Source organism: Cucumis melo, chromosome 6, assembly GCF_025177605.1.
Source record: "Cucumis melo cultivar AY chromosome 6, USDA_Cmelo_AY_1.0, whole genome shotgun sequence".
Lineage (NCBI taxonomy): Eukaryota > Viridiplantae > Streptophyta > Magnoliopsida > Cucurbitales > Cucurbitaceae > Cucumis > Cucumis melo.
Window position 1 is genome coordinate 28312700 of NC_066862.1, and position 27078 is coordinate 28339777.

Genomic DNA, 27078 nt, shown 5'->3' on the forward strand with positions numbered 1-27078 from the left:
GAAGATTTTGATGTAATCTTTTTGTGACGTTGAGTTTATAGACATGTGCAATTTTTTATCAATATATTCATTTGTCGATGTAATTTAAAATTCGTGATTGATCTATACAATTTGATGGTAAAGATTTAGTTATTTTTCGTTTTAATTTTAGATCAGTTTCGTGAAATCTCTTATTTATGTGTAAGATACGCACTATAAATCTATTGATTCATCGTTTCTTTTGAACACATAGGTCATGAATAGATATCAAGTAAAATGTGTTAGTATGCATGTTGTATACGTTTTTACTAAACAGTTACAAATTTTAAATTACAAGATTTTCTAATTTATCGCAAATTGTTGATGTGAGTAACATTTTATCGGAAATTTTTTTTACTATTATTTGAAATTTTTTACATCAGTAGGATTTATAGTTAATGAAAAAAAAAAGTACTTAAAAAATAATTGGTAAGATTTAACCAAACATAAGTGTCAAATTGAATCTAAATCAAAATAATTATGGTCAAATTAGTCTTTTAACCTAAAATTAAATTAAGCTTTTCAAATTAATTTGGAATCCCACCCATTTATTTAATTAACTCTTTTTATTTCAACAATGTGCCTGTCTACCTATAAAGTTAATAAAACAAAACAAATTTGATTTTTATATATATATATTTATTTTTTTACAAAGCCCAACTGAATTATTTATATTATAAATGGTAATAAAAACAAATACATACATATATATATATGTGTGTGTAATTTTTTAAATTATGTATTTAAAAGTGAAGAGAGAGAGAGAGAGAGAGAGAGAGAAATAAATTTGTTTGTGCATGACTTCATTGCTTTGTCAGTTCCTCAGACATTAGGTCAAATATATATATATATATATATATATATATATATATATATATATATATATACACACATGTTTCTCTCTCTCTCTCTCTATCTCTATACTAAAAGCCAAAATTTGAAGTTAAAATTATTATTTATTTATTACCCCAACTTGATTATTTATTTAATTTGAGTTCAATCTTAAACTTATTTTAGGATCTGGATTTGAAAAAGTTTGAATTTGTATAGGTTAAGCATAAAAAGCAATAGAGGCTGACCCATAGCATATTTATGTACACATTATTAGATGTTCAAATTTAATAGTAGCTTTTGATTATATTATCATATTTTTGGAAATACTTCCTTTGATTTGCATACTCATTTACTAACTATGCCTTTGGAACACAAAAACGCCAAAGATAAATGGTTTGTATGGGAGAATTTAAATTTTGATCGTATTTGTTCTTATAAGCGAGAATCAATTTAGTATAGATGTTGAATTTGAGTTCAATTAACTTTATATTATTTGTATAATTTAATAAAAAACTAATATAATATCGATAAACGTAATAAACATAGGTAAATTTAAACCAAAAACGTTTTTGTATTACTAATACGTTTATATATGAGTTGAGTTGTGCTCGTTTTGTCCTTATGTGAGATATCTACCTTGTTGTGTTCATAATGTTTCATCTTTTATTTATTGATAATTACTCAATAATTTATGGACGGTGTTATGACTATTTAATTTATTCGTAGATTTGTTTGAAGGCATTAAAAGAAAAAAAAAAGATTGAGATGTAAAAAAAATACATAAAACTTAGGTTCTTTTAAGAATTCAAAATTTTGGTCCTCCTTTTTCATATTTCTTTTTTTTATTATAAAATATATTTTGCGCAATGTTTTTCTTGCCAAAAAATTATTATTATCGTCGTTGACTATTGTGTAAAAACAAATTTAAAAGACTAAATTTAATATTTATTAAAAATACAAAACTAAAACGTCTTGGTTTTATGCTCTAAAACTTGTAAATAATGAACTTAATCCATCGATGAGTAGTTTAAATTAAATTAATAACTTTCTCGTGTGGAAGTTATTTAGGGAACGTGAGAATATCCCACATATCTCAATCTCTCATTTTCTCTTTTCCATTATGAAAAAAAATGAAAGGCAGGTAACCCAGTTTTGGAAAGACTAACCGAGTTCTCTGCATAATATCTCTTAAAGGAAAATATATATATATATATATATATATGTGTGTGTGTGTTTATTCTTTCCAATTTAATTTTGGTTCCCACGAGCTAAAGCCTCGAAATACTTAAAGGGATAGAAGAGGCTCCAAGTAGTGGTGTTCGTGATTCCAAACTTGATGAATTGTAGATTCAGAGACAAAAATGGAAGTAAGATTTTTTTTCTTTGTAGTTATACATTTTTTATGTTAAACATGTTTAGCCAATTATTATTTTATATTTATGTATTTGTCAATGTAGTGGTATTTTTAATTCCTAAATGAATTAATATTGAGAAAATGTTTTGTAAATATTTTATTTTCCATTCAAAATGAACATTTTTCAAAAATAGCTATCATGAGCTTAACTTAACCGTTTGAAATATTTGTATGTTGTCGAAGACAAGAAGTCTTAGGTTCAAATTCCAACCCCCAAGTTGTATTAGAAAAAAAAACTAAAAGAAAAAAAACAATATATATTAAAATAAACTAAAATATTGCAAAAAAATATAGTAAAATTTTTTATAGACTTCTAATAGATATCTACTGTTGATATAACATAAAATTATGATATATTTATAAATATTTCAAACTGTTTTATCATTTACGAGGATTTTCCAAACTAAAACGAAATAATTGAAAATATAAGAAAAATAAAAGTTAATTTTAGAGATGAAGTTTTTTTTTTTTTTTCCTTTTCTCTTATTATGTTAACTTTTTATTACCTTTTATTAGTATAATTAATTTCTTGAAAATTATTCTAAATTATTTTATTTTTACAAGTGCAATCAAATGGTAAATGTAATATTTAAATATATATATATATATAGAAACAATTCTCATAACTAAGGGGTAAAAGTTCAATTTGTAGAAACAAATTAAACTTTTGGTATTATCTTAAAGAATATATATAATATGAAGGAAAGAAGGAAGGAAGGGAAGGGAAGGCATGGCTTTGTTTCTAAGATGCTATGAATGTTTTTGTTGATGATTTTGTATGATTAGTTTTTATTTTTCATGCATAATGGAGACATAATCATTTCATTCTCAACATTTTTCTTCCCATACATTATCATACAAAATAATATATAATATTTTATAATATGCTCTCTTCCTCCCCTCTTATACACTTTTCATTTCTATTCTTTTTTAAATCCCCTAATGAATTACTAGTTTTGTTTTTATGTGAGAAATAAATCTAAACTTAAATAAATGATAAGGTTCTTATTGGTACCTTTCTTTTTTCTTTTTTTTCTAATGGTATTTATTTTGGATTTTTTTAAAAAAAACTATAGAGCGAGAGACAAAGATTTGACGATTCTAAAGTTGATATTACACGGTTATAATGTTCAACTTAAAGGAGAAGTTTTTTTAAAAAAAAAAATAAAATAAACAATAACACCAAAAAATCCTTAAAAAGAACTTAGCTCGACCTATACATACATATGGAGTTTTTATTTAAATATAACAAAAAGTCAAATTCTATCGATGATAGAATAACAAGCACTTTTCTTAAAACGGGAGTAATCATACACAAAAACAAAAGGGAGAATTTACATGTAGGGTTCTTTAAAATTAATTAGTTAGATTACGCGCATCACACGTGTTTTATAATGTTAAAAATGAAATGTACTTGTATAAATAGAATATCTCTATACGAACAAAATACATGCTAAAATTATTTCAAAAAACAACCAAGGTATAAATTAATTAGACTAAACATGTTTTTCGCTAAACTAGTTTAATTATTTCATTACTCGTAGTTTAATGTGTATCTAATTTGCATTAATTTTAACTAATAATTTTAATATAAATATAATCCATATTAGATTAATTATTTATTTCAATACGTATCTAATTTACATCGATTTTAACCAATAGTTTTAATATAAATTTAATCTATATTAAATATTAGCTCACAAGTTAATTTTGGATATATTCATACATCCAAAGTTAAATTTATATGACAAATTTTAATTAAAATAAATAAGAGTTACATTGTATTATTTTCACGAGTGAATTACAAATTTAAAGCTCTAACGATATGAGATACGTTATATCATTTATGTTGAACGAATTTTAGGTACTAATTTATATTATATTTACTTTAATGATATTTAGTGGTTTAATTATTATGTTTCGTGATTCTTTTTTATGATAATTAAATCTATAAAAACATTGAAATATCAACGATCGGAAGAAAATTTAATACTATGGATTAAACTTTGTTTTATTTTATAATAATCCTAAATTTAAATTTTGTATTTGTAAATATTTTATATTTTTATATTTTTGCTAATTTTAAATAATTACTATATAGTAAAAGGTGGGACCAAGAAAATAGTGGAAGCAGAAGTTTACGTGTAGTGGGAAACTTTACTGTGAGCCGCAGTGTACAATCACTACAGCGTAAACGGCAAACCTCTTCGTCCACCCTTTCAATCTTGGCCGTCCATTTTTTTTCCTTCACCGTCAATTTGTTTTTTTATTTTTCTTAAAATACTTCAATCAAATCAAAATAATTATGAAAATATTTAAAAACGATTTTTTTTCGGAAAATATAAAAAATTCACAAATTATTTACAAAATCACTGAAAGAAATATTTACATATTTTATCAAATGTTCTATTTTCTTTTTTGACAATTTTTATAAAAAAATAACAAAATATCTCAATCTATTTTTAATAAATTAAGATAGACCTAAAATAAATACTCCGATATATATAAATATGATAGATTATCTTTGTCTATTACAGTTTCTCGTGGATAAATTATAATATTTTACTATATTTAAAACGAGTTTCTATTTTGAATTTCACAGTATTTTGTTAATTACATTATAACCTATTTTTGAAAGAAAAAATGAGTATTATAAGTTTTCTTTGTTATGATATATTCTATTAATAAGAATGATGGCTAGCGATCATTTATTATATAGGTTGCCCTATCCTCTCAAAAGAAAAAAAAAACAAATATTGTAGGTTAATCTAAAATTTTCCAAAGTTTATATTTGTGTTTATTTGATTTTTTTTTTTTTTTGTTACTTGGAAAAGATTTTAATAAAATTTTAGCATCTTTTGTCAAGTAAATCGCTAAATAATTTAAATTCTATAAATCTTTAAAAGTTAATTGATGATCGATATAAAAATTTGAATTATCAAACAAAACTCTTAATTATGTATAAACTATATGATACGGTAAACAACAAATTTAGAAATTTAGAAATCTATCAAACACAAATACAATATACTTTTTAAAGTTTAGAAAAAAAAATAATGAAGTTTGAGATGTATTGAAACCATTACTTAATTGACTTGATCATGAGATATGCTTTTGTAAAATAATTTGACACGACAATTGTTTCACGTGTATTGTACTTATTCGAAATCAAGCATAATAAGTAATTAATTTTGCTAGAGCCACCTCCAATCATTAAATAATCATTTAATATCAATGTATAGTGCTATTGTTCTTGACACGACGTAATACCATTGAATAAACATATTTAAAAGATCGAGCAAAAAAAAAAAAAAGCTTAAAGTATATGTCTCACGTGAAGTATTTTTAATACCGCAAGAGTATCATTTTTTTCAATACTATTACATGAGTACAATATTTTATTTGTTGGCACGGTTCGGTCTTATGTTTTATAAATATGCTTAAAAACTTGGTAGATCTAATATTGCGTTCTCAAATAGTACTAATTAACAAGCAATAAATGATCAAACGAGTAGACATATTTATCATTTGAAAAAGACTATCGCAAACTTAATCAATTGGACAACTCTCTCGTCTCCTGTCATTGATGAAAAGTAATAACAATAAAGCTACCAAAGTACAAGAACATAGGTACCACTCTAGATTATTAATTGTAGTCATACTAACATTATTTGAGAATGATATATATAGAGTTCAACAACATCGAACAATTATTATTGGTCAATGAAATTTATTCATAATATCAATGGATGTAATAGGCTATTATACGTATATATGTATGTATGTATATAGTGTAATTTAAAGTTGTGTTAGAGGATTTTGAATGATGATTTAATTTTGTGCTAGGAGGAGTTGGGATGTGACAACAAATTCGTATCTGATTTGATTTGATGGTTGAACTGTACAATCAATGAACGATTGATAGAAGGAGACTGTATGAGTTTATGGTGGGAGTACACCGCACTGAATCCGGCCCTCCTTCTTCGTGTCTTCTTTATCCCCCGCCAATTATATCCGGGCCCCACGCGCTTCACTTCGCGTGCTTCCCAATACGCCAAAAACCCAAAAAATAAAGAGAGAAAAAAACTCCTTAAACCCATAAAAATGGAAAATTGAATAATAATAATAATAATAATAATTATTATTATTATTTTAACAATAATAATTATTGAGAAATGGAAAAATAAAAAAAAAAAAAATATAAAATATTGGTTTTGTAGTTGTTGAGTTTAAATTTAGTATATCTCGTGTTATTTTATTTTATTTTGGTTGGGTGTTGAGTTGTTATGGTTGAATTATAATATTATGTATTTGTCACTTAAATTATTTTAGTTTGAAAACAAAATAACAAAAAAATAAAAAATGTAAAATGTGAAATAATAAAAACTATAGCAAATAATAAATATTTTAGCACATGTGAAACTTTGAACTACTGTTTACTTAGTTAATTGAAATTTTTTAAATAATATTTATTATAACGATAAGTGGTTATTATAGTCTTAAGTAACCCTAATTCCAAACGGCTATAAGTGTTTTGTTTTGTGAGTTATTTGTAATAAAATATTAAACTTTATTGATTAGTAAATTAGAATTGAGAATATTAAAATTGTAAATTATTAATCATTCTTCTTGTTATAATATATATATATATATATACACACATACGATGCAATGTAAAAGAAATCAATTTTGTTAAGGGACAAATAATATTGAAATAATATTGGGTATTGGACAAATATTATGGGTTGACGATAAGACAATCTTTGAAAAACATTTTCATGATTGTAAATATATTAGCAAAAACACAATTTAATAATCTATCAAACTTTGGTTGACTTTTAAGTGAGATTTCTAAGTTTCCTTTTATTTCTTTAGTTCTAAGTGATTTTTTTTTTTCAATTACGAGAACAATAATCATTAAGAAAAACCATCGGTTCTTATATTTTTAAATTTATTCAATTTTAATCGTTGTGTCCTCTCAAATGTCAAATTTTAGTTTCTTAACATTTAAAAATTCTGAAATTTAGTATATACTACTAATTACTAATTTATCGTAGATTTTGTCTTTATTTTTTTTTTTCTATTAGCATTTTTACGATAAGATTTAAAAATATATTCATAAATCGTATGAAATTTTAATTAGATTAAACTGAATTTAAAATTTATTAAAAGTATAAATACTAAAATTAAACATTTAAAGACCGTTTGGAGCAAATATTATTTAAGACCATAATAATCATCTCTTGTGATAGTAAATACCATTTATCTAAACACTGCATTTCAAAACTCCTAATTTGTTAACGTTTTTACTACTTGACATGTTTACTGTTTTCTTATTATACTGTGATAATGTACACACTAAACATATATTATTATAGTAACTCACCCGTCAACCCAAACACGTATTGAAAGTAATATTTGTCTAACGTGATAGGTAAAGGCGTGGAAGGGAGGACCCGGCCGGCGGGGAGTGGGAGTGGAGGCACGTGAAAGTCACGCACCAGTGTGAAGTCAGTAGTAGTACGTGACAACGTGGGGTCCAGGCGGTTCAAACGAACGGTGGTGATTCTGTTTGGGTTTTGTTCATCTGACGGCTACGACGAGGCCCTACATGTCTGCTGTTCACAGAAGCCGCTAACGTGAGTACTTATTATGTCAACTTAGACTATCAAAGCCTTCCAAAAAGAAAAATTGGCTAAATTTCACTTTTTTTAAAAAAATAACCCTATGGTTTCTTAATTTTAGATTTTAACTATTTAGTCCCAAAATTTCAATCCAAAACGTTGATTCGGTTTATAAATAACAATTTAATGAAATTTATTTTTGGTAAATTTAAAAAATGCAAAAATATTGACATTTAATTTTGATGGTTTATATATATATATATGAAAAGTAAATTATTATGAATCGCAAAGTATAATAATTAGAATTACGACTTAGTAAAGTTTTAAAGATTAAAATTGTTACGAAAATGATAGTACGGAATTAAATCTTTACGAACTATAGTTTTGGGACTAAATTGTTGTTTTTATAAGAGTGTACGAGAGAAAAGCATTTTTAACCTAAAAATAATTATAGAATGTTGGTTGATACTCCGATATATTTGTTGATATATGTGTATATTAAAAGGTTCAATATTCATCTTTTCGTAAAATCAAAAAAATTTTAAATTATATTTTAAACTTCGATAAATATGATATACTCTAAACTTGAATAAGTATTGCAATTTTAATTTTCACTTGCTCGGTTTTTTTTTTAAATTGTATATTGATTTTCTTTTTATATAACTTTTGATAGTTACCATCTTGATTATTTTTGTGCACTGATTAAACGTAATTTTTTTTTTTTTTTGTTAAGAGCTTGATTAATGTTGGTTAAAGTTATTGATTTTTTAAAAATTTTGATTTAATCAGAGTTGATAGAAATTGAGTAAATGTTAAGACTTTGCAATATTTAAATAAAGTTCCAAGTCAAATTTGGATTTTAATATTACTAATTAGCAACAATGACCATTAAGATCAATCACCTAAACTACATAGATTAAAGTATATAGATAAGATTGAAAGAAGAATGAATTATTAAAATAAAGAAATATAATTTACAACAAAAAAAATTAATAAGTGAATAATAAAACAAAGATAATTAACACAAACACCTTTAGTAAAGCAAAGGACAAATGAGACAAAATCTTTTTGACTTAAGAATCATTAGAGTGCATAAGACATTATTATGCAAATCTTAAATAAAGGAAAAAAAAATAGTTAAAGGAAGTTGATTATATTTGACTAATTTTATTTAAAAAGTGGCTTTAATTAGTGTACATTCTTTGTTTTTTCAATGGGTTCACATTAAACCTTTTTTCTTTTAGATATTTTAGATTTTTCGACGTAACGTTTTTAGATATAACAAATTTTTAGATATATTACGGATAAACAACGATAGACTTCTATTAAGGTCAATCAACGATATGATAAATATTGTTAGAAGTCTGTCAGTGTATAGATTCTCAAAATTTTGTTATATTTTACAATATTTTAAAAAATTAGAGTAATTCCTCACAACTTTAACTAAGTAATCGACCTTTCAAATAAGTTTAATAAATTATTGAAGATTTTTTTTTTTAATTTTAAAATACATTGATACTTTTTTTTAAAGTTCTGAATTTTTATTTTTTATTTGATTAAATGATTAGACGTGTTTTTAAATTTTCAAGTACGTGTCTATTTGGTTCATGATATAGAAATAAACGCAAACCTAAAAAGAATTAAAAAGCCATACAAAAAGGAGAAAGTGGAAATACTTTGTAAGTTTACTTTTCAAACCAAATATTGCAATAAGAAAAAAGTTATTTTATCATAGTTTTTATTAAGAATTGCAAACTAAATTAAATTAAATAGGAAGGAAACTGTAAAATATTTAAAAAGTTAGAAAAAAAAATAGATTATTAATAAAATATTAGTTGAGCTGAGTTTTGATTGACTATTTTCATTAATCGTTAATTACTTGTAATTGTTTAATACTCAAAATCAAAAAAAGTTTTTTTTTTATGTATATCTTTTGAAATAAATTGCAAAACCTATGAGTATATTTCATAACTTTTAATATGAAACTTGTTAATCAATGAATTTGGATGACTCAAGTTTGGTTTCTCTGATAACGTTAAATCACTTGAATTCTAAAAACGATTCTACTTACGCCACAAAATACCATCCAATGTTAAATTGTCCATTAACAATCATCAGTCACACCCATCGCTAATTGACAAAACCCTAACTGTAATTTCACGTTTAAGAAAAAGTCAATAAGATCGTAAAGATTTATATTTTTACAAAAATCACGTCCCCTTTAAATTGGGTGTCGGTTCTCATCAATTCACAAAATATACGAACATGAATCGTAGATACACACGACAAAAGAAGTAAGAGTCTAAAGTTGTTTGACAAGTTTTTAAAATCGAGATAATTTTGTTATAAGTGGAGTGACAAGTGTCCATGACAAGGAAGGATTGGAAATAAATAAAAAGATTAATAATGAGATGTAAAAGCACTTTTAAGAATAGGAAATAAATAGAAGAAATAGGGAAATATTTTTCTTGGGAAACCTAAAAGGGGGAATTGATTTTTCTTGGGAAACAAACACAATTTAAAACAATGGTGGATTAAAGCAAAGCAGCCACGGCACGCTTCTCATTAAGATTTTATGATCATATGGTCATGGCCATGGTGTGGTCCATTTTTAATTAATTCATTTTCCCCCCCATCAATTTTAATAATTAATTATTTATTTATTTATTTATTTATTTATTAAATTATAAGTTATTATTATTTTTTCTTTATTTTTTATGTTTGAAAAAGTTTCAAACAAATCCCTAGATTTGTCAAAGATTATATGTTAAAAAGGTTAGATCTATTGGAAATTAAGTTACAATACAAACTTTGTTTACTAAATTAAAGTTTCATGACATAATAGATGTTTAGAGATACTTATATACTTATTTATATATATATATATATATATATATATATATATATATACTTTTTTTAACTTTAATGGTTGAGATTGAGTTTTTCTAATAATCTGTGTATTTTTTTAAGAGATATTTTTAAATATAGTAAAATAAATTAAAATATTTATAACATATAACAAAATTTTGGATTCTATGAACGATGGATATTTATAGCAAAATTTTGAGGGACAATAATAAATGTCTATCAATTCGACTGATAGAAGTATATATGAGTGTCTATCAATGTTTATCATTGATAAAATCTGAAAATTTGCTATGTTTTGTAAGTATTTTATCGAATTTGTCATTTTTGATAATTTTTTATTTTTTAATTTATTTAAATTTTAAATCTCTTTTTTTGGCTTAAAAAATAATCTTATAAAATAGAAAAATATTTTAAATGACAAAACTTAAAAAAAAAAAAAAAACTCTTACAATAAAATATATATCACAATCTATATGCGATAGAACAAATAACTATAGAATACACCAATAACAAACAATCTATTTTGATCTACTGTTGTAGATAGAATAGTCCGAATACTCCATATTTGGTAGATATATTTTGAAATTAAATTTTAAGTTAGTTTTTATAAACTAAACAAAATTACATAAAAGGGTTATGGAAATGGAGGATTAAATAAAAAAAAAATGTAAAGGTTAAGATTTGTAATAATTTTTCAAAATTTAAAAGAAGAAGAAGAAGAGGAAAAAGAAAAGGGTAAAGAATGTGAGATTATTCCAAAGTTTAGTGCATGAAAGCATATTATTATTATTTAATTAGGGGGGAAACAAAGAAAGAGTGGGAAGAGTGATCCCACGTGGAGAACGACGTCGTTTGTGCATGTGGTTTCTGATTGTTTAACGTTAACGCAACTCTCTTGTCTTTTTGTTGTGTAAATCTACTTTTTCTCTGATGCCCACTACAGCTTACCCATTCTTTTTTAGTAAACCTAATATAATCTGAATATCTAATTATCGACCTTCGAAATGATAATCCGTAAAATTTTAATAAAAAGTAATTATAGATTGATTTATTATATAATTATTAGTTTATATTTTTTTTTAATATATTTATTTATAAGGATGTAAAATATTTTCAAAATATACCAAAATATCATTTGCTATGGTATAATTAAATCTTGCTTAAAATTGAAAAAGATGTGTGACAAAGAGAGATTGGTTGTTTGTTTATAATATTTCATAAATTTTAATTAACAATAAAAATTTTACTAAAATTATGCCGTTTTAGTTGGCATCTACATTTAAAATTCGTGTTTGACTCGCGTTATAGGAAGTTAATAATGGGGTGTGATTAGCTAAATTCATATTTCTAACTCACTCTTCTCTCAAAAACATCCTTACAAAAGTTTAAAAGTTAAAAATAATATTGATTTAAAAGTATGAAAAAATAAACAATGTTAAGTTACCAAGTACATATTAAAAAAATGTTCATTTATAAAAATTATAGAAAACAAAGAAGAAAAAGGAGAGTTGTGTATAATATTGGTTCAGTGAATAAACTTGTAAAGGAAGAGAGAGAAGTGGTGGATGGAACAGTGGATTTGGCTGTGAAGATTCTCACCTCTCTCTCTGCCCTCCAATGAATCTCTTTATTTTTCAGTGATAATTTAAACCACCAACAATTTTACACGTGTCATTTTATTTTTGAAAATTTTCTGCAAATGAAATGAAACTACTATATATATATATGTATATATATATATTCAAAATGGTATTTTATTTTTGGAACTATTTACACAAAATTTATCAAATTCTATATAGGTCATTTGAATCTTTTTGCTATATTTTGTAAATTGTTTCATTTTTTTGTTTTTCATAACAATTTTTCTGTTTATTCATATTTTTGAACATCAATTTGATCTAGATTTGAGTACTAAATCAATATTTTTTTTCACATAACGTGAAGTTTTCATGTTTGGTTGGGAAGTACATACGAAAGAAATAGGTTAAAAATATTAATTTTAATCTTCATACATGTTGAATTCTATTCCATTTTGAACAGTGTGTATTTAAATGTTTGAATTTTAGTTCTTTTACATTTAATAAATCTTAGATAGTTTATGTAGTTGATTTATTATTATTTTAAAACATATTGATTCAGTAGTGTATCGAGTATATCCATATTCTTTTGATATTTTACGAGTCTCCTTTTATTTACATTTTTTGCAAAAGTAACAAATCAGGACTATAAGTCTAGTTTCTAATACTTATTTTGGCAAGCAAGCAAGAAACTAACTATTATAATTATTTAACCAACTTTAAAAGCTAAATTTAAGGTAAAATGGAAGTAGAAGAACAAAAACTTGGACATGTGCAAGTTAAAAACTAGAAGAAAATGCACACCAAATTATCGTTTCAAAAGTCAATGGTTCGGTTCACACTCCTGCAGTGTTCGAACTCTAAAGAGAAAACAAAAAGAAGGGGGAAAATCAATATTTAGCAATGGTACTATCAAATTAAATATGAGTAATTATAATAGGTAGCAATTTTTAAAATAATTATTAAGTATGTAACAATATATTTAAAAAATTGTAAATATAGCAAAATCTATAAGTGATAAACTTTTATCGTTGATAGACTCATCGTTGACTATTATGATTTACCAGTGATAAACCAACATTTGCTACTTGGTCTATCGATGATAGACTCCTAGTTTCTAATACTCATCCTCCAATGATAGAAGTCTATCATCGATAGATTTTGACAGATTTTGCTCTTTTTTCAATTTTTTTAAAATATTACTATATACTTCATTATTTTCATTATTTTAAATATAATTGCTGCATTTACGACTTAATGGTGATAGTGGACTTGTTATTCAAGAGTTATCAACCGATGGGCTGCAGCAAGGCCCAAGAACTGATGCAAAACCATTAGCCCAATAAATTCTCACTTTAGCCCGCCCGCCAATATCCAATCTGACGTGTTTAGAACACATTTTCAAGCATTTAATTTTAAAAACAAGTTTTTTTTTTAAAATAGAATATTTGATAACTTCATTTTAAAGAGTTTTTATAAAAAAATAAAAAATAGAAAAGAATATAAAAGAGATCTTTAATCTTTTTTGCCACGTGAATCCAAACGGACCATATGAGACTAGTAAAATATGATTAATCAAGATTGAAGGAATTCGACTACTATACATAGTTGCAAATATAACAATTAAATTCAAAATATTAACATACATAACAACATTTTAAGAATATTACAAATATAGCCAAAACTAAACCCACATCTGGGTTCTAAATGGTCGTTTGGAGCACAAACAAGTTTGAGACCCTTTAGGACAAAGATCATCTAAAAACTATAATAAATACTAGTAAAAGTCTTCAATTAACTAGGGTAAAAACTATTTCAGAACTACAGTTTTTACTATTTGACATTCGTCGTTTTTTTACTATTCACTACATTGTTTACTATTTCCATATCAAACTAAAATAGTCTTACATACCAAACACATTATTATAACTCAAACTAAAATAATCTATGTCCCAAATACAAACTATTATAATCAAACTACAATAATCTAAGACTAATAACTCACTCTTTACCCCCAAACACCCGTTCCTTTGAGATTGTAATAACCACATCTTGATACAATACACTATTTCAAAACCCTCATTTACTACAATTTTTACTATTTTATTCTTCAGTACAGTATTTTACTCTTTCCCTCCCAAATTAAAACAATTTACACCTCAAATACATATTATTATAATCTAAACAAAAATAAGTTATACCACGAGCAAGAACTATTGTAATTCGACTGGGATTAATACCAACTCTTGCCTTAAAAACCAAATATTATAGTTCAACCATCCGCCCAAATGGCAACCATAATTTTCTCTGCGCACATTACATATAAATTAACCAATCATGTAAACATTTAACCACCTATAATATAAATTAGTAAATCATGTGTAAAGATAAACACCAAATTTTGAAGGGAAAAAAGAAACCTATTGAAATAAAACCTCAAGTGCTTAATTCGCAAATATATATCTTATCTTCTAGCACTTGCAAGAGTTTAAACCTGCTGTCTTCGATCATGATTTTTTTATTTTTTTATTTTTTTGGGGTGAGCATATAGTTTGAACAATGGAACAAACCGTACCGAAGGCAGTCGGTTGAAGAAGAGGAGGAACTAAGACAGTATGGCTTCATATTTTTTTAAAGAATAAAATTGACCAATCGATTGACGACGAGTTTATACTCCTCGATGGTCGAAGTCAGTTTGAATATTTTCTAGACTGACACTGGTAGGTTTGGTGGTGGTTTGCTCTGAAAACCGACTCCGACAAACCGTTGCACACCCATGCTTCTCGTTATTTTTATGTTATGTTCATTATTTAAGTGAGAGTATAAAAGTAGTTTCTCACCTTTGCAACGGCCAGAAAACTGTTGACGTATTTGATTTACTGGAAAAACATGCCGTAGAAAAATAACTCAGAACGCCATTAACTAAGATGTAGAAATTTTCTCTTTTCCTCCTTCTAAAATGCTAAGTTTGATGGGGAATTTCTAGCATAAGCTATTTCCTGGGCTGAAATAAATTCTCCAAAGGAAACAAGAAAAGAAGTAGAACCCAAAATGAGGTATTTTAACCAAGGAAGTTGATAATCACCAAATGGAGAACCAAGTTGCACAGGACGAAATCTGCAAAAGCTCGCTCGGGTGCCAAATCCTGAAAATTTAAAAGGACGATACGTTAGCTACTCCAAAATGTAATGCTGTTACCAGATCTGGATTCTCTATGATAGGAACTTCACTTGTTATTAGTTTTTCAGATAATAAATGGAGGTAGAGGAGGCAGTGCGGAAAGAGTAATACTTGATCAGACAAATTGCTTTCCAACATGAACGATGACATGAAATAAAAGGTTAACGCCTTTCGCTTTAACTTGTGAGTGACAAGTACTTGAAATGAATTAGTTTAAAATTTGATTGTTTGAATGTTCGTTAGAAATGAGAAGAAAATAGGGATTTTACAGAAACCCTTTCCTAATATGTAAATGAAATATGAAAAGACATGAAGAAATTACCTTGAATTCCTTGTTTTCTTTATTAACTTGGATCCGGAGACAAACTGCAAATTAAAAATTGGATCAGAATAAGAACTGTTCTTCCGTTTTACATTATTTTTGTGCTTTAGTCACGAAGATACACATTCTGCTTACCAGCAAGGACAGCTGTCCCGATACAAGAAAGAACACCTGAGAGGAAAGAGTTGAACGGGAACGATCCTACAATTGCCATGTATGCTACCTGTTTACAATGACTTATCAGTTCCTAATTCAAAACATATTTAAGAACTTGAAGACATATTTTGAAAGAGTGCCAAAACGGTGGGCAAGATGAAGGCACCACACCTCCTTAGAACACCTCAAACCTTTTAAACTTTTTATTTTATTTATTGATTAAGAAATAAATATGAAATAAATATGAAATAAATATGCATAAATAAAATAAAAAAGCCTAATAGCTGAATCACTTAAAAAAAATACTTTACTTGATCTCATAGTTCGTAGTCCTATGTTTTCCACATGAAATGATGTCGTTACTATTTACCTGTAGGGCACCCTAACAAAAGAATTTCTTTGAACTTTGTGCTAAAGTCTCACAAAACTATTTCGCTTTAGGTAGGTGTCACCATTCGAGATCATAAACTCAACAACATTCAAATGTTAATGCCAACAATACAGACACCAAAATAAACAAAGGTCAATGCCAATAATTGAGTGCCTTGACTCTTGAGATTATGGGGCATAACCTAAATTACTAAGACCTCCCGCTCCTAGATTAAAAAATTTAGTCCAAAAGCCGATTCTCTCTCTTTATAGAGCACCATTTGTGGGTTAAATTAACTAGCTGTAAATGAAACATGCTCGAGTATTCAATTAAAAGACAGAGTTCTAACTTACCAAGAAAATCAGAGCGAGTGAACTAATCTTTTACAACGAACATTCAATTACAGCTTTATAAAAAGGAAGGGACCAAATGTTGAATTGAACAGATGAAATGCATAATAGGTGCAATTAAGCTAAGGGTGTCAAAATAACAGCACAACATTCCCCCACAAACGGGCTCAACACGTAAGGCTGATGACTTTCTTCGATCCTTGATACAAAAGAAATTCTCAAGATGTTTAGATTTAGGCAACAATTATTTTAAATGTCCTCATGAAACACATGTTTTTGTAATTATAAGCTTGCATTACACTGTTAGAACTACTAGGGGAAATTTCTGCAAGCCAGTTAATCTAGCAGTTGGATTCCCAATCTTTTGTGTCCTTCCATTTCCAATGAACGGTTGCTCTTAGGAAACAATGATACACATATGACAATGAAATTAAGCACTAATACAGGCGATATCCTAGCAATATATCAAAGTCACGCTAGAATCACATTCGGATGCAGTTTTCTCCAATCAAACACAACTCAAAGGTAGTAATCAAGAGAGAAAGGAAAATTCGATGCAAATCCATTCCAAAAAAGAATCAGCAACAATCATCAAGGAAATGGCACCAGAAGAAGGATCTAAAACACACAAACCTGGATCAGAGCGGTGAACACAGCATAAATCACATAAAGATCAATGATCTGCGAAGAAGACGATCTAGGTCAAAATTTTCCACCGGGGAATCTAGAGAGAGAATGAAAAGATATAGATACCTTGAGAGTTGTTGGAGTGGCGGCATAAGCTGAACAAAGCGATTGGAAAAGAGCTTGCGCGTCCTTGCTCGTGGATCTCGCCATGGCTGAGAAGTATGGAGCTCTGTAATCTCAAGCAACGAAGAAGAACAAATGAAGACTTCTCGTCTAAACGTCAAAATCCTAAGGAAATGGAAGGTGAAAAGTCTTTTGTACCCTTTTATTAAAACCCAGCCCTAATTACTTATACATTACATTCATAAATTGATCTGAGGAAAAATTTGTTTATGAACTAAAAAAGGCTAAGACATTATTTAACAAAGATCGATACATAATTTGATAGGTTTGAGATCAAATTTCTCAGATCGGAAAAATAAAGAGATTAAATTGTTACGAGTTTAAAATTAGATTGAAAATATTTTTTAATCTGAAATAACAATTTAATCTTGAACTTTGATTTGTAGTAATTTAGTCAATGAATATTCAATTTTTTTTGTCATCTGTGAACTTTTGTATGTAACAATTTAATTCTTGTACTTTCAAATTTGTAGCAATTTGGTCCTCGATCTGTAATATTTCGTAGCAAAAATTCATCAAAATTTGATTTCAAAGTTTACTATTTTATGATATACACGTTGTATTTTATAAAATTATGGAGTCTTTAGTTAGTTTAATGATTTATATATCTAATAGATTTCATTAAAATTTCACTTTTTTTTGTACCTTATGGACTAAATGTTACAGATTTTCAAGTTCAGGGATTAAGAACTAAATTGTTACAAAATTGAAAATTCGAGAACTAAATTGTTTCAAACCAAAATTTAGAACTAAATTGTTACTTCCAAACAAGGAACTAAAAGTGATTTTCAAGGTTAAAATGGACTAAATCGTTACTCATATAAAAATACAATATAATATTGTATTCTATATCGACTTTTTTGATGGATGGTTAGGAAATGTTTATTTTTCTTTACGTTCTTTTGCTCGAAATCAAGCTGGCCGTTATGTTACTTCTTTTGTTGTCGGGTTTTGTCTTTTATTATTCTTTTTATCCTTTTGTCTCTTTCACTTCGAAAGTTGATTAGAGGTGTTATGACTCTCGCTCCGCTAGTTGGTTTTTGATAACAGCTAGTTGGTTTTTGGATGTTATCAAGAATAACTGTACTTTCGCCAAATGCACGCGGGGATTTCAATTTTATTTGATCAAATATCGTGTTTAAGTCCTTTTGCATGAAATGTTAAATAGAGATTAATGTTGTTAAAATATTTAAGTCCTAAAACTTTTAAAATTCTAAACTTCATTATAATTTAGTGTGAAGTCATAAATTTGACAGGTTTTTTCCCAAAACTATTAAAAATTTAAAATTCTGAAATTATAAAATTATAAATGTGAAGTCTTAAAATGATTGTTTAGAGAAATTTTTGAGGAAAAAAAAAAAACAGACTTACATGTGAAAGAAATCTAACTTTTCATACATTCCCGCTCATAGGATAAAGCTCCACTCTGATTTTTTTTTTTTTTTTTAATCAACAACACGTGAGAGTAGGAAAATCGCAAAATCTTACTTCTTGGTCGAGAGTATACACCTTAATCAATTGATATATCCTCTAGTTAGCGATTATGGGCTGGTGACATTGTGTATGAGTGAATGATAGATATCTTACAAAATAGAAATAGAAATAGACAAGATATAAAAGTACTGCAAAATTCAAACTCATTTAGATAAAAGTTGGGCTTTCTTTTGTACAAGCAAATTCGGTGCAAAGAGATTTATAGAGTTGTAGCATAGCCACACATATACCATGGATGTGAAAAGTGGGGAAAAATTGGTAACACGAACTAAGCAAGCATGAGGAAACTTGGTTTTCACTATTTCTTGGCATGAGATTGCTCCATAAGGTATCTGCAAAAACAGAACCAGTTTTGAGAAATTAAAGCCTTGCATTTCAGCATAGTAGTGGGAGTTGATTGCTAGCAAAATCTCAAAGAACAAACAAATACTTCAATCAAAGATTTAAGTTGGCAGCTTGAGGAAACAAAGAAGTGAAAGAAAACTGTGCGACCTCTTAGTTAGGGAGATAATAGGATTATTTTTGGGGTTATCTGTAAGGGACATATTAGTAATTAGCTAGTAAGTTTGTGAGGATTTTTGGATTACAAATAGAGGGTGTTAGAATTCGTGGTGTGTGGGTGTCGGTAGAAATTTCCATGGTCTCGAAAAGCGCTATATTGTAATTTCAATGGATATTGTTGTTCTTGAATTTGTTAGGTGGTATTCTAAGAGAACATAGATATTTGAAATGATAGATATATATATACGCCTAAGTTTGCTGCAGCATTGTGGAGCTGAGATGTACAATTTCACTTGCAAATTCCAAACAAATCAATATAAACAGAAAACAGGGATGAGGATGCTAAGGGATGGAGGTTGTAGAGGTTGGGAGCCTATAGCTCAAGATCTGCCTTTTTGGCCATTTCTGAGAGCATTCCTAGGAGGAAAAGGAGCATGAACTGGGTAGAAAGCGATTTGAAGCCCAAAATTTCCAAGAAAGTGAAGTTTTATCTTTACACTGTTTGCTATGGAAGACTGAAGATCTTATCTTCAGGGAGATGAATTTTGCTATATGCTTACACTAAAAAGTTGAGGATGGGCTAATTCAATATTAGTGAGTGTCTGAACTAGTTTATGTGTACCTCGACTAATTTCACGGAACAACCCGCCTGACACTACAACATTTAGGTGTCAAGGAAACTCGTAGAAAATTAATACTTAGATAGATGGCTACCATAGATTGGACCCATGACCTTTTAATTATTGAGACCGTCTCCTTTGGTTAATAGTATTCTTTTCACAAGGAGTTCTTTTGTAATTACAGTCTCTCAATGGTTGTTAGAAATTGGAAGGCATTTTTGCGTTAGTTTTCTCTTTTTGGTCGGGTCATCTTTTATGTGACCTTCTTGGTAATCTTTTTTTTTCCTTAATTACATATACAAAATACGAAACATCTATGGACAAAAAAAATATGTAGTATGCAAGTCTTGAGAGAGAGAGTGAAACTACGCAAAACTTACTTGCCAGTGTAGAAGCCTGCAGAATACCAAGCATTTAAAACAGTAGCAAGGTCTGTTTCAGAGCTATCACCACTTTGAGGCATTATCTCATCATGCCTATCACTCTCTTTCACTATATGAACAGATCCAAAAAAGAAAAAAATGTCATAAGGTATTAAAGCATGCAAGTTAAAGGCCAACCCCATACCTTTTAGTGTAATTACAGACATGAGAAGCAATGCCTTATGGATGAGGCAGAGTGTTAAAAAGGATAAGATGAAAACATAAAGCTCGTAACCTGATGGGAAGTTCACCACTACGTTTCCTGTCACCACTAGTTACAAAAACTTATACATCTGAACCATTAAACATGAAAGCCCTGTAATCTTATCTAAAGCTAAAGAAAAATTATATAGAAACAAATTGTGCAAGATGATCATTTTGAAACTAGACGGTGGCATGCAGCAATATACATGTTCCAACATTGTAGGATGAGCATCAAGTGGTTTGGTTGTCCGTGCTCATCATATAATCATTTAGCGAATATGACACTACAAAAAATCCCATTAACTATAGTTGGGGACTATAGAGTTTATCTGTGAAACTTAAAGGGAACATGACAAGGATAGAAGGAGGGCAGACCTACAAAAACAACAGCCTAGAAGGAACCAAACAAGGACAAACCTAGCAACCTAGAAAGACTACCCAACAGGTAATTGCAAAAGTCCTTAGATACCAAACATCCAAATGGAGGCATCCGCACCCTTTTGGTTCTTGGTGTGTGGATGTGTGTGTGGATTGAAATAATAATAATAATATATAGCAAACACAAAATAAATATCTCTCGAGATACATTTTATCATCTTTCCTTTTGTAGAGTTTTTGCGGAGAAGAGAAGAGTTATTATAATTATTTTTATCAGTTTTCTTTTGCTTTGCATTGTTTCTTTTAGGCTTTTGGAGGGTCTTTTACTTTTGCCTCTAGTTTGTGTTTGTTAATGAATGTCATGATTCTTAAGGGGGAAAAAAGAAAAGATAAAAAGATAACCCGAAAAAAGAAAAAGAAGATAATAGCTTCTATCTCCTTGCAGTAAAATAATAGTACTAAATTCTAAGTAAGTAGCTTCTATGTGTTAAATTCAAATATATGACTAGAAAATCAATTAAACTGAATCTAAATACAACTAACTAGGATGTTATACAAAAATATAATTTAAAAGACCAATGAATTTTCATGGGTATTCCATCGGATGCCTGCAAGCTTACTTCAGGAGTTACATTTGAAGGGAAGAATAAGAGTTATTGGATAACAGTAAATCTTCTGATAAATTTATGCTCTAGTTAATTTAAAGCATTAATTTGTTTACTTTATCCTTGATGTTTTGTACTTACATGTCTTTTATAATTAATTCCTCTCATAACAGTGTTCTTTAAGCTCCTTCAGTGTGGGGATTCCCTTCCCTCGACTTCTCTCTCCTTTTTTTAAGGAAGTTTATAATGTCTTAACTTGTTAAGCTATGTACATTAAATTTTGTTGCTTGTACAAAACATCTGTCATCGGCATACATAAGAAAAATCTTCGATTGAAGAGTAAAAAGGAATTCAGATAATCTGAAAAATTCGGCTCCATAAAATCATGCCTACCTTTATTTACAGTCTTCAAGGAAGAAGATATGGCTCTTGTTGCAGAATCCATTGCAGTTTTGATAATGTCATCATCAACAAGGGACGAACTTTGAGGACCTGTAGCCAATGAATGAATAATGATTAATAGAGTAACAGTGTTGACAAACAACAAGCATTCCAAACAAGCAACAAATGGAGAATCAAGATCACATACCAGCTAAAATTGGATAACCAGTGGGCAAATAGGAGGGTATTTCTGGGTAATGAGAAGGCTGGCTTGCAGAGACTGGGTGTTCTTGATTAGCAGCAGATGTTCCCCATTGAGTTCCAACGTCAGAACCTGCATTCACATCCTGGTAGTTCCAACCACCAGCACCACATTGATAAAGCTGTTCTAGAACCTTCTGTCTCTTCTCTTCAAGCTCATAATACTGCTTGAGTAGATGGTTATACTCTTCTAAATCGGAGTCCTCAACGGGCTCCTCTTGTGTCTCTTCCACATGTAGAGCATCTGAAAAATCTGTACAAGCTATAGATAGCTCTACACCGATATTTTCCTTAGCTTCTAAGGTACTTGTAGTCTCTTCGACTTCAAACTCAACATTGTTTTCTCCATTATAGCTCTCTTCATCTACGCTCCTGTTCGAGAGTTTCAGAGAGAATAATAAAAAGTTAACCAAGATAACTTCAAAGAAGACACTCAGGATTAACTATATGTTGTTTTCCCCATATTTTTTCAAGGGAAGTTACAAGATACCCCACAGAACAAAAAGGGGACTAGCTACGGCAATTCATCAAAATAAGCTAAAATTTATTGATGAGAAAAAGATACGACTGCTCTTCGTTGATGAAAAGGAGATACGACTGCTCAGAAAAATAAAAGAACTGGGTCTAGGGGCCAGACCTAACAATAAAACTTACGGAGATCGATAAAAAGAATAACCCAAAAACTATAGAACTCATTCCATAACTTACCTGAATCCAAAATCTAGTATCCTTTGAGACTAGTCAAACAAATCCATAGAGCATATATGACATGCGTCAAAATAAAGGACTACACGCAAGCATCTTTTAAAGTTCATGTCAATCACAGCCTGGGCATTTTTCTAATTGAAGATGAGTATGTTTTCTCTTTGTAATGGAACAACTGTCCACTAGGGTTGAGTAACTTGGTAGCTTGCAAGACTAGTAACTTTGAATAAATGCCTCAAATCCTATCTCATAATATTATCTTTTTGTCCATAAATATATCAGAAAGAAAATCTTCAGCAAGGGAGAATAGACAGCCTAAAGAAAACCAAAACTTATCAAACAAAAGGCTAAAGCACCTCTTTCGATAATGAATTAAAGAAACTCTCAATCTGTCATATAGTAGGCTTATTAAACTCAATCTTCGTTGATCACACAACCCTTGTTTTTACAGATATGGCCACCAACCACCTCACCTGCAATGAGGATGCAGTCTGCAGTTTATTTGTCACTGATAAACACAAACTGGTTTCTTATAAATAGTCATTGGAGTACCTTCTTTGGCCAATCAATAGAAGTTAGAAAGTCAGAGTGTCAACAAAACTGGCAGGATTGGGATTCATCCCCATTTTCATCCCTGCAAAATTAAAATCCTTTGTACAAAGATGAAAGATTGAGTCTGGGATGGAGACTCCCTAGATGAATTTGAGACAGGCTCTTGATGAAGAGATTCCCAACTAAACTTCCCAACTGAAGATTTTCCACCTTTTCTAGGTAAAATTCCTTCGAAACCTACTTGCAAAGATGACACTCAATGACTTTAGAATGTTTACAAAAGTCTTTTAAGAGACGTTTCATGCTAAAGATGAAGCATTCTCTTACCAGATCCATTTATCCCGTATTATTCACATTAAAGTTTCACATAAAAAAATCCAAGTTCTAAGAGACTGAATCGTTTTTCTTTTTCTTCCTCTTATCTCATTTATGAGAAACATAACAAAAAAGAGATATTTGGAACATAGACAAGAAAGTTTCATATCCTCACCACGTGTCCTCCTAAAAGTATATGTTCTTCCCATTTCCAATAGCCAGCTTATCTCTAGTACTAGTAACAAGGTATTCATCTTTAATTAGACATACTTCATGGTCTCTTGTAGTATTTGAAAGTAACAGGATCGATCCACAAACCACATCTAAAGAACTCCATAATTAGTAGCCAAACCGTAAAGTTCAAAGTTTTCACAAACAAATAACCAATTTGCAAAAGGAAGTCCACCCATCCAAACACTCATAAACATTATCCAATACAAAAAATAACTATATATAAAATCAAGCGAAAAACGATAACAACAAGCATCCAAGCTTACACTTCCATTTCAACTCAAAGGGTCAAACAAAGCAAGAACGTTGGCGGTTACCATGATGACAAAACTTCGAGAAATTTTCAACGTAATCATAATTGATAAGGTACCCTCGACCAAAATCTCAGAAGTTTGAATCAAATTCTAAAGAACTTTCAGAATTTTATATAATTACAATGAGATTTCAACTACCATAAGTATCAATTACAATAAAAGGTACCAAAAAAAAAAAAAAAAAAGAAGAGGAAGAAAAAGACTCAATAGTAAAAAAGCTATGGACCTTTTCAGTTCGTCGCTCTTACCGCAATCATTAACAACTCCCCCTCCCTCGGCTGAAACACAGGGGACTTCATGTCCATGCATTATCTAAAAAACAGCAATATCTGATCAGATATGACCCAGAAATCAAAAATCCAAAGAAACTCAACAAAAGGCAAGACTGATGACTAGAACAGCAGTTTTCAGATACTCCAAAAAAGAAAAAAAAAAAAAAAAAAAAGAATTAGCAGATGGGTAAAGAGAGATAGAAAACCTTGTACTTCAACATAGCTTCATCCATGGCTTTGACAATCATGGAATTATCCCAATACATTTTGTCTAGCCCCATATTCTCGATTAAATTGTGAGAGTAAAACGATTCTAAATAAGAGAGAAACCTGAAGGAAATGTGTTCCCGCCTCAGCTAGCCGCGACCTGTTGACACAGAACTGTACGTGGCCGTCACTGTTTACGGGTCGGGTCGATCCGGGCCATGACTATTTAATATTTTGTAATATATATTAAATATTATTTCGAATAATTTTCATAAATATAATCGAATAATAAAATATTTTTTTATTTTGTATATTCTCTTCTCTTTTTCTACCATTTTTCGTTTATATTTTTATAAAAGCATACAATTTGTTTTCCATCGATCATAATTTTTTTTTTCGTTTTTTAAATAAGCGATTTATTATATTTTTAAAAATCTTATTATTTTAATTCAATTTTATTTTTTACGAGTTTATTTATATTTGTAATTTCAAATCTATATATATGTATATATTCGCACATATCGTAAAAATAAAAATTACAAATACACCTTGTTCTTTCGTAACAATTGAGTCGTAACATTTTTAGAAGTATTAAAATTAGATCCATTGCGTAAAAATTAAACCCACAAAATATGAAAATTGAATTGTCAAGTTTATAGCACTAAGTACAATTTACAACAACTATGAATTATTTGTTGAATTTTAGTTTTCTTAAATTTATTTTCCAAACTTTAATCCTCGAACTTTTGTTTGTCCAATTATTGCTATTTTTTTTTATTATTGTTATTGGTAAGGTAACTTTTTTTAATGATATATTTACTATCAAAGTTTAAAAACATAATCGCATCTTATAACATATATATTATGTTGCGTTCATTTTATAAAAGTCAACTTCACGTTAATTTTTACAACCTTTAAACTAAAATTGAATAATTTGAACCACAAATGGTATTTCAATGTATGTATATTTTTATTGTTCATATATACACGTATATGTTCAAATATTAAGGGGTAATTTGGGGGAAGAGTTGAGTTATAAAATGGTAGTGTTATGATAAAATTAGTGTTACGATAAACCTAATTCTATCCTAACATATGTTTGGGATAATAGTTTAAAAAGATAATCTCATGATAAAATGTGTTTGGAGAACGAGTTTAAAAATATAATTTTATGGAGGAGTTGAAAAATATTTAAGAAAATGAGAGAGATGGAATAAAGGTTATGATAACCCAACCCAATATTGATAGCCCTTGGACCAAACGACCTTTGATAAATTAGACGGGTTGTTTCACATATGTCCAATGTTCAAAATTCACATTAACTATTAAATTTTAGGAAGAAAAAAACAAATAATAAAACCATATAAAATATATACGAATATAATATGTAATAGTCTACCAGTAATAGATATCTATCGGCATGTATAAACTTTTGTTAGCAATAGATGATAGTAGTATATCAATGTCTTATCGACACTATCAATAGTATATATTCTGTTGTGTTTATAAATATTTTGAAATCGAATCGTCAACTCTAAAGATAACAATTAGTAGTACTTGTCTATTGAAGTTCCAATACATAATTATTCGAAAGGGTGAAAATATCATTTAGTTCGCTTTTAATAAATATTAGAGTTAGTCCTATTGTTAGTTTATTGTTGATTATCATCTATTAGCATTTTCTATATTTGACTATAATTTCTAAAAACACAATTTATATTATGGTAATTATTATTATATTAAATTATTTAAAGTAAAAAAGCCACTAAATATATCGATAAATATAATAAAATTTCATACAGAAATTTTGTTATTTTGATTGATTACATTTAGAGAACAACACTTAAATTTAATTAAGGAATTAGTACTTTTTCCAAGAGTTATCCATTATCATTAAACCACATACGTAGTTGATGAATTTTTAGGTTTATATATTTATTAGAGACCAAGTAAAGTTTGTGAATTAAAAGCTAAAAATGAAAAGTCTAGGGACTAAATAGAAACAAATCCAAAACTTGAAAGGACTAAAAATAAAAGGTCGAGGGACCAAAAAGGGACATCGCCGACTTATGGGGGTAATACGACGCCGTTTC

The 27078-nt window shown here is 28.4% G+C and overlaps 2 protein-coding genes across 6 annotated transcripts; both read right to left on the reverse strand.

Annotated features, from left to right (window-relative positions):
- Positions 1–15230: 15230 nt before the first annotated feature.
- Positions 15231–17705, reverse strand: LOC103490750 (dolichyl-diphosphooligosaccharide--protein glycosyltransferase subunit DAD1). The gene is made up of 5 exons (XM_008450415.3): positions 17467–17705; positions 17347–17394; positions 15973–16060; positions 15838–15881; positions 15231–15480 (listed from the first exon to the last, which is right to left on the reverse strand). Exons 1-5 carry the CDS (start codon positions 17548–17550, stop codon positions 15397–15399), a joined length of 348 nt encoding a protein of 115 aa, XP_008448637.1. The 5' UTR covers positions 17551–17705; the 3' UTR covers positions 15231–15396.
- Positions 17706–19137: 1432 nt separating this feature from the next.
- Positions 19138–25158, reverse strand: LOC103490751 (uncharacterized). Of its 5 annotated transcripts, none has more exons than XM_017045197.2 (7): positions 24985–25158; positions 24733–24818; positions 22337–22761; positions 22141–22239; positions 20706–20831; positions 20519–20630; positions 19138–19349 (listed from the first exon to the last, which is right to left on the reverse strand). In XM_017045197.2, exons 1-7 carry the CDS (start codon positions 25057–25059, stop codon positions 19316–19318), a joined length of 957 nt encoding a protein of 318 aa, XP_016900686.1. In that variant the 5' UTR covers positions 25060–25158; the 3' UTR covers positions 19138–19315. The 5 variants fall into 5 exon arrangements, with proteins under 5 accessions (XP_016900686.1, XP_016900687.1, XP_050942370.1 ...); XM_017045198.2 differs by having other exon boundaries at positions 20706–20822; positions 24985–25157; XM_051086413.1 differs by having other exon boundaries at positions 20519–20822.
- Positions 25159–27078: the final 1920 nt, after the last annotated feature.

Excerpts from the sequence above, each read along its gene's own strand:
- LOC103490750 (XM_008450415.3), bottom strand. The coding sequence starts at position 17,550 with ATGGCGAGATCCACGAGCAAGGACGCGCAAGCTCTTTTCCAATCGCTT. Across the intron at positions 15,882-15,972 it reads CGGGACAGCTGTCCTTGCTG|TTTGTCTCCGGATCCAAGTT; the intron begins GTAAGCAGAATG and ends TTTAATTTGCAG. Across the intron at positions 15,481-15,837 it reads AAGAAAACAAGGAATTCAAG|GATTTGGCACCCGAGCGAGC; the intron begins GTAATTTCTTCA and ends TTAAATTTTCAG.
- LOC103490751 (XM_051086412.1), bottom strand. The coding sequence starts at position 25,059 with ATGGGGCTAGACAAAATGTATTGGGATAATTCCATGATTGTCAAAGCC. Across the intron at positions 22,762-24,732 it reads AAGAGCGACGAACTGAAAAG|GAGCGTAGATGAAGAGAGCT; the intron begins GTCCATAGCTTT and ends ACTCTCGAACAG. Across the intron at positions 22,240-22,336 it reads TGGTTATCCAATTTTAGCTG|GTCCTCAAAGTTCGTCCCTT; the intron begins GTATGTGATCTT and ends CATTGGCTACAG.